The following is a 9122-nucleotide window of genomic DNA, read 5'->3' as shown; positions in this document are numbered from 1 at the left end:
GTCACCAAAATATGGTGATTTAAAATGTTTTCAGGAAGTTTTTTTGGAAGTGTTCTGCTTTTCATTAAGGAGACCTGTAATTGTTCCTGGAGTACTTCAAATATCAGGGAGGGAGAGGAATTATTTAAGCTTAGTACCAATGTGGACACAAGAACAAATGGATATAAACTGGCTATCAGGAAATTTAGACTTGAAATTAGACGAAGGTTTCTAATCATCAGAGGAGTGATGTTCTGGAACAGTCTTTTAAGGGGAGCAGTGGGGGCAAAAGACATATCTGGTGTCAAGTCTAAGTTTGATAAGTTTATGGAGGGGATGGTATGATGGGATAGCCTAATTTTGGCAATTAATTGATCTTTGATTATTAGCAGGTAAATATGCTCAGTGGTCTGTGATGTGATGTTAGATGGGATGGGATCTGAATTACGATAGAGAATTCTTTCCTGGGTACTGGTTGGTGAGTCTTACCTACATGCTCAGGGTTTAACTGATCACCCTATTTGGGGTCAGGAAGGAATTTTCCCCCAGGGCAGATTGGCAGAGGCCCTGGAGGTTTTTCGCCTTCCTCTGCAGCGTGGGGTACGGGTCACTTGCTGAAGGATTCCCTGCACCTTGAGGTCTTTAAACCACTATTTGAGGACTTCAATAACTCAGACATAGGTTAGAGATTTGTTACAAGAGAGGGTGGGTGAGATTCTGTGGCCTGCGTTGTGCAGGTCAGACTAGATGATCATAATGGTCCCTTCTGACCTTAAAGTCTATGAGTCTATACGTTTTATATCTTTTGTTTTGTATTCAAAGCTCCTTCTCGTACTTTAGCACAACATGATACGAAACTAAAATAACCGAGGAGTTACAAATCTCTGTACCCTTTATTTAATCACCAAGAAGCAGGATAAATGAGCCAAATAATTTATTCCCTTGGAAAGGATAAGTCATCAGCTCCTGCACTGGCCTTTGTGCATTGTATTTTATATTAATTTTAAGTACATCAAGCTTCTGAATTAGTGTAACTGAATGCAAAGTCTTTACAAAAGTCACCGTTTGGAAGATTAATGATTGATTTTAAAATGTCATCACATACTTTGCAGCATGTAAGATTTTGTTTTGTCTTGTTAATTTTACTAACTGTCTTGCTCCTTACTCTACCTTTGTTCATTTCACCAAGACTGATATTGTGCAGGAAAAAATATATTCGACCACAAATTATCACATCTAAATTAAAGTTATATGTATTCTTAAGTTACTTTGAAAAACCTAAATCTTGAAGTCCAAGCAGGCCTTTTAAAATTAGAAATATTTACCATGAGTGAACATTAAACTGTTGTGATTTTTTTCAATACATCATTCCTCCGTTTACAGTTTTTGTTTCTTAATAATTAAATGTTTGATTTTTTTTCTGAGCTAGTGAAAAATCATAGGCAACTTTTTTCATCAGTGTTTATAACCATTTAAATTATGACCATCACTTTCCATTTTTTCAGATTAAGAAAGTTGTTTGCTTTAAATAATAAAAAGATGATATATAAGTAGTTTTATATTTTTATGTCTCTCTTATCCCAAAATACATATAAAAATGTAGAATTTAAAGTTGCTATACACCTGATACAGAAACACAGCAAATGTCATTATTGGTCAATTTCCAAACATTATATGATAAATGCCAACAAACTGTTTTGTACTACATAGAAAAATAGGTTAAAAACTAAAATAAAAAAAAATCAAGATTCACTGACATTGTTTTGCTGTCTTTTCTTGCTTTGGTAACCGCAGGTTTTTTTTAAAACATAGTTTGCATCATCAGATGTAATATAGTTCACAAGTTGTTGAATGTAAAATAGCTGTCACATTAAAATAAGGGACACACACTACCCAGATTGTTTTTTTTTTTCCTTTAGTTTAGAGAACAGTTACAGTACTTTCCAGAAATGGTGTATTCAGGTTTTGTTTATTGAGGTCTGAGCCTCAGGAAGTCATATGCATAAAATGAAACATACTTCTCTGTTTGAAGTGGTAAAATATCAGCTTGGAAGTAAAGCTGTGACGAGTTAGGGTATTTTAATTCTAAACCAACAAACCCATCACAAAAAGAAAAGTATTTTAATACAAGCTTTTCTATCATTTCAAATGTTACCCAACCCCATTTGTAAAAAATAATTTTCTATTTTGTATTAGTTTGTTTAATGTGAAAACAAGATTGACCATAATTTTTGGCCTACTGAGGGAAGGTATATAATCTCTTAAATTATTTATCAGCAGCTAAAAGACTCTTCAATGTAAGTGTCTTAACCACTGTACAGCTTGATATTTTTAATACTTCAACAGTTATTTTCATTTTTCATTGTTGAAGAAATGATTTCACAATCTCAAATCAAAGTCAACACTGCAGTGAGGAGAGCTTTTCTACTTTATTACAAAGAGAAGAAGCCTTTATGTGGTCAGAAAATACAAGATTGATTTTTTTTTCTCTTCCTATGAAACGCTGCTGTTCAAACAGCCAGAGTGAATTGTCTCAGTTCACTTCGTTAAGTCCCATCACATTCACTTGGGTATGGATGTCCTTGGCTGCTGAAAATCTGGCCCTTTAGTGCACAGGGCGACAAAGCAGTCCCCTGACCAGCAGTTCCAGAATGTCCCGTTTTCATATATTGCATCCATGCACACCTCCTAAAAATGAGGTACAGCAGGGCAAACATTTTCCAAAATAGATGTCATATATATAATATATACACATTCGTACATACATACCTTTATTCATGTGATGTCCAAAAATTTAAAAAAAATGTACACATTTATTACAAAATTGTAACAAAGACTGGACAGTGTTTTGCTCATTCTGGAAAGATGAAGCTCAGTAATACACAACCCTGGAAACTAACCAGAGGTTGTGGCAATATCTTTCTTCTAAACAGTCAGATATTCTTGCATTAAGCTTGGCGAAAACTGCCTTTCAAAAACATAACGGGAAGTAAAATGAAGGAAGCAGACCTTGCTCATCTTTCCAAATGAAATACGAGAAGGATCTTCACATAAAAATGCACAAACATTTTTTATTACCAATAGTGCTACAATGAACAATGCAAATTGTCTAATTTTGTCTTTTTGCCTTTTTTTTTTTTTTTTTTTTACATTTTGGAAACTAAGTGGTAAACTTTTGACAGTGTATTCGCTTGTCTTTAGACCCAAGCTTGTCTGCTGGCAAAAAATAAAATAAAATAAACAAAAACAAATTCAGACCCTGCTCAAACTAAAGAAAAACAAATTACAAATTTAGTTGTTGGGCAGCACATAATTAGTAAGGCAGGACCTCAAATGGTGACCCTTTGCATGAGCCAATTGCCAGATCCTCAAGGAATTAAAACCAGGATGCCTGAGCCACATCAGTTCTGCAGTTATGTTGAGTATTGTGCTGAGACAGCCATACCCCAAGAAAAGGGAAGTCTTTAGAAGGCTTGCTGAGCAGGGTTGTAGTTGAAGGTTGATGGCAGATGAGGCCTTTCTTCTAATTTGTCATATTCCAGATGGAACTCCTACAATTAAACAAAAAGGATTATTTAATTGTTGATATTTCCCTTGCATATGCAAACGTCTGTATCCATGATGAGCAAGTTCTTCTCTTTAAATAAAATGATGCTTTTAGAAACAGCTCGATTTAACTCCTATTATATAAATGAGGCAAAAAACTACATTTTTGTGATCATAGTGAACTATTTTTAAAAAAATCAATGCTATATAGTGCAGTGTCTGCAATAGCACTGTTTTACCCATTTTTTAAATGGCAAGTTAGCTTCAGAAACCTAGTTGTGAGCACTTCAACTATTAAACATACAGACAAGACAAAAATGAGCAGGTAAGTCAACTAAACTTTTAGTAATGCTATTTTTCAGCAATTCAAAAGATCTTTCCTAAGATTTACTTTAGATGCCACAACACTGAGTTCTGAGGTATTTTGTGGCATATCACCATGCCAACTGTTGGTGGACGGCAAATTAGTCAGAAATACCATTAGGCCAGGTTTCTTCTTCATGATATGAAATGTAAGAAGAATAAACCACCATGTAAAGAGATTTAAATCAACTTAAGAATAACAGCTGTAACAAAGCATTCCACTACCATTTATACCTGGGTGAGGTGTTAAACTTCAGGTGTATCCATTTTTCCTTTAGGTTTGCTGAGGCATAGACAGAAGCCCTTTACTACTACTCTACACTTCAGTAGTGGCTTTCTTCTAAAGACTTCAAAACACTTTATAAACCATTATACTGAATATGATCAGCCAGTCTATGAGGCTCTTACAGCTACTAGTTCATAAATGAGAGAGAAAGTCTGCATTTATACAATTCCTTGTATTATGTGGGCATTTGATTTGCTTAGTAATTATACAAATATTCCAGCCATTCAAGTATACCCCTGCCCCGATATAACGTGACCCGATATAACACGAATTGAGATATAATGCAGTAAAGCAGCGCTCCTTTGAGGGGGGCTGCGCACTCCAGCAGATCAAAGCAAATTCGATATAATGCGGTTAGATTTTTTGGCTCCCAAGGACAGCGTTATATAGGGGTAGAGGTTACGTAAATACATTCTAAATGGCTAGCAACTATTATAAATCAGATTGCTGGGATACCTACCATTTAAATACCTCTTGACAACTCGGCTATGAATATGCAGGGCTCTGCTTTTATTACAATTCCACTGCATGATCTTGAATTGTGATCACCAATTTGTGTACTCACATTGGCATCTTCAGCATACAACTTGGGTATACGCGAAAATATACATAAAACTGGGCCTCAAAAAAAAATCATTTTTTAACCTTTTAGTAGTTCGACAGCTCCCCAAGCCCCTTTCATTGCATTTGCATTCAAAAAGTGACTGTTTAATTGAAAATTTAGTACATTACTTTAAGGATGCTTACTGCGTTAACAGAAAGTATCATCCCAGGCTAAATAAACACTTCTGTCTTCAGATTTGTAATTTATTGATCTTATTATCTCATACAAACCTACAGATTCTAAACTTATCTGGGTAGGGATTATGTCAACTCTGACTGAGGAACATACTCAAAGCACTGAAAAAAGTAATAAAGCCTTAACACCTTTGGGAGGTAGTTAAATACAGTATTATTTCTATTACAGATGAGTAAGATGAATTAGAATACAAAATCAGTGCAAGAGTTGGGACTAGAGTTCAGGAGTTCTTAGTCCCAAGCCTCTGATCTTTAAGGGGAAACAAAGTTATCTGGCATAGAGAAAAAATTCACCATGATAATGAGGGAATTTAGGGAATCATGCAGAGAATTAATTGAATCTATATCCCCCAAATAAAGCTCTCCACAAACCTCGAGAATCTCAGCAGCATCTACAAGGCTATGGCCATGTGCATGAAAGCCTTGTCTCCCTACTGTGGCTCTTGCCTGCACATTCATCCCATCCTCCACCCCAGCTTCCTGACTGTGACAGCTCCTGGGTACCTGAGGTGGAAAATAGTTAATATAGCATGCCACTGTATTAGTGTTGGGGGGTAAATTCCACCCCACCTTCCCATGCACATCCATGGATAGGGTGGGTAATGCACAGGCACATGAGTTTTTTTTTTTTTTTTTTTTTTTGGGTGGGGGGGGAGGAAGGAGAGACAAAGGATACCAGTGTGGGGAAAACTCTTCCACACATGGTTCTTGGGGGCATAATTTAAGATAGAGTCTTTAATTCTAATTCTCCTGTCTTTCACTTTGAAAAAAGAAAAATGCTCCTCAAATTACCTTCTCTCCAACTTTCCAGTTCATGATTCTCACTGTTATGTTCTGCAGATGGCCAGAAAAGGCTCTGCAGATCATTACCAGTCTATGGACTACAATTAGGGAATTGCTATTTTAACAAAACTTATTAAGCAAGGAAACAGGTGAATGCTAAACCCTCACATATTCTGGAGTGCATTCAAGACTACATGTAGAGAGCTGCCACTTGAATTAATAAGTGGAGACTAAAGGAAGGAATCTTACTGGCTCATGAGGGTTCCTTTAGAACCATATAGATTGAGATTTGTTACTGTGATGGATTATTTTTAGTAAATATTAACACCTATAGGATGCAAGTTTTGTAAGCATTAAAACAGTTTGTCAGTCATTTTATTGCTGCTTCAGGTATGCTGAAGTATTAAAAGATCCCACATTCAAAGAGTGTATAATTACACTTAACAGTTATTATATTTAACAATATAGGGGAAAATAATTCACTGACCAAATATTTTTGAAAACCAAAAAGTAGTGTATTTATTGCACATAGAAAAATACTTTCATACATGTTATTTTACGTTTCACTTTCGTTAGTAGTGGCCATCATAGATTTGGATATGAACAATTGCATTGATCATTTTTGTATTTATTAGATACAAAGAAATGGAAAAACTCCAGCTTGTCTATTAAGCAAACATTGGTTAAATTAATTGCTTTTATTTTTCATTTGGAAACAATGATTTTTTTTAAAATACCTTGAATTGACCAAGAATAGGGATTCCATATTAGGGGAGGGAAATCACACAAAGCATATCCAACGCTAAAGAAATTTTCTGTGAAGTGAATCTTATTTTTCATGTGTCATTCTGATTACAGTCACAAAGAGTGAGTTATGTCACAGCAATCAATGTATTTATACAAAATATTTAGTAGGTGTGAACACCAAATATGGAAGAGAATTGTTTAAAGAGGATTAATGGAATAAAAGAGAGCAACGACAAATGTAGGCTAACCCGGCTAAATGTAGGAAAAATGATGAAGTCTATTGGACTGTGAATCAGTCTACCAAGGGAAACACTGGAAGCCCCATTACTAGACATAGTTTTCAATTAGCCTAGAAACAATACGTGCATTAGCTACAAAATGGACACAAAAGACCCAAACAGAAATTAGGAACTAGAACCTACTCCTCTATAGTATGTGTTTGTCATTAAATTAAATGTTGTTCTATTAATAATTTAAAAAATATTTAAATATTGACCGTAAATATTTGAAAGGATATTTAGTACAGGTAGCATCCCTTGCTAAGAAAAGAATGTGTTTTCTGAAGTCTACATTACTAAAAGAAAATTCTGTTATCATTGGCGGCATTGCTTGGTCTCATTGTCTCCACTTTCCTTTCTCCTGTTGCTGAGCCTTTCAGCATCGCCTCAGCAGCTTCAGCTATACAGTGAGTATTCTCTTGCTTTACCTGCTCAGTATAAACTCAAAATTTCTCTAACCATATTGTACTTTCTACATGGAAAAGGATGAAAAGCCATAAAAGCATATCATAGTTCTGATCAACATTTCCTTAATATTTCTGTTTACATTGAATATGAAGTAAACTTCTTCATTATTCAAGTTTTTGGACTATTTAACTAAATGTCTATGGAGAATTCATTTAATTTGAATTTCAGAACACTCTAAGAAGCTGTCTCAATGCTTATTCAATTTTCACTCATTTCCTTTTTCAGTCTGTTACCAAAGGTGAATATGTAGTAAAACTCATTCTCTATTAAATTAATGTTATTTGCTATTTCACTGAGTAGGATTATGTATAATTTATTTTATTAGATTGTTAAAACCAGTCTAGGATGTTGTCACAGAGTTTTATTAAATTGCAAGTATAGTCTATATTTAAAAAACAAACAAACAAAAAAAAACAGTCTGGTGCTTTTAGTAATATCATCCAAAGAATGCACATATACATTAAAACAAGAGGAAAGATTATAAAGCACCTAGAAAAATAATTTATTTAAGTACAGATGTAAATGACGGTAATTTATTGCAGATAATTCTAACCTGACTGCAGTAAAGCAACATCCACAGATCAATTAAGTAGCAGTTATTAATATGCTGTTCTGGCAAACTGATATTCTCAATATTAGGTAATAATGTATCTGTTACAGTAAAACAAAGTACAAGGAAAATATCTTTTAAAAATGACTCCATGTGGTTGCAATTGATCAGAATACGTTCTCCACAATATTTGATATTTGTACTGTCCTGGAATTTAATTTTTCTAATGGGATTTAGAAGTATAGTCACTTGGACAACTAACCCTTCATATTAAAAACAGCATTTAAATTTAATCATGTCCTTATTATCCTAAAACTCTTAGGAAATTTTGACTCCAAAGATTAATATTAGAGATAGCATTTTTACTACACGGACATATACTTGCCCTCCATCTGTGCCTAAAATTCCCACTTGTCTTAGATGAGTTTTACACATAGATAGTAAGAGCTAGCCTAACTGTTATTTTTCCATTGCTCAAAAAAACAAATTTTCCTCATAGTCCTCCATAGCTCCCCTTCCACCAATATTCAGCTTGCCTGGTATGTTTTGCTCCAAACTAATAAGAAATCAATAAGTTGTTAAGACTCTATCGCTTGCATGTTCCTTGGATCCAGAACTCTAGAAAAGGTATAAAAAGTTCTACCTCTTTCCCTAACTAGATCTCAGTTCCTCCCTAATATTGGACAATTATCATCAATTTGTGAAGCTGAAGAAGGTAGGAGAAGCTGTATGGATCTGCAGAGACAATATATTTGGGAGAGCAGCAGTTATTGGTAAAAGTAATCTCTCTTTATTGACACTGCTACCTATCCCCTGGAAGAGAGACGAGGAGCACACTAGTCAAAAAGACTGAAGTTCTGCTCTCTTGAATACAGCATCCAATCTACATTCTGCAAAGAGAATACTGCTTTCTAAAAGTAGGAATAATCAAGCTCCATGCCGCAACTTTACAATTTCTACTACTGGCATACAGTGAATAGCAGCTATGCATGCTGCTACCTCTGTGGCAGAGTGTGCACTTATTTTTTCTGGTACAGCAATTCAAATAAGCTCACAGGATGTCTGAATACATAATATGATCCATTTATACAGACTCAGAACTGAAAGGGTTTGGCCTTCACTCTTCATCAGAAGCAAGAAACAACCTTGTAGATTTCCAATAGGGCCTTTTCCCCCGCTATTAAGATAATAGGTAATACCTCTCTGAATGTCTCAGGCATGTAGGATAGCATTACTGACAGCATACCTAAGACTAAGAAAAAAAACTGATAAAGAAATCAACCAGTTCAGTTAAAAATCCAAGTTCATCTGGGCCAATTTTGTT

At 34.9% G+C, this 9122-nt stretch overlaps 1 protein-coding gene across 8 annotated transcripts in view; it reads right to left on the bottom strand.

Moving 5' to 3' along the window:
* Window positions 1–2389: 2389 nt before the first annotated feature.
* The window catches only part of CNOT2 (CCR4-NOT transcription complex subunit 2), a 152119-nt gene continuing 145386 nt past the window's right edge, over window positions 2390–9122 (bottom strand). For all 8 annotated transcript variants that reach the window (XM_050935539.1, XM_050935540.1, XM_050935533.1 and 5 more), the window contains one exon: window positions 2390–3530. In XM_050935539.1, coding sequence (XP_050791496.1) covers window positions 3444–3530 — 87 coding nt within the window. In that variant the 3' untranslated portion in view covers window positions 2390–3443. The remainder of the gene's footprint in view (window positions 3531–9122) is intronic.

This window comes from Gopherus flavomarginatus, chromosome 1, assembly GCF_025201925.1.
Source record: "Gopherus flavomarginatus isolate rGopFla2 chromosome 1, rGopFla2.mat.asm, whole genome shotgun sequence".
Lineage (NCBI taxonomy): Eukaryota > Metazoa > Chordata > Testudines > Testudinidae > Gopherus > Gopherus flavomarginatus.
This window is presented reverse-complemented; position numbering and strand designations above follow the sequence as displayed.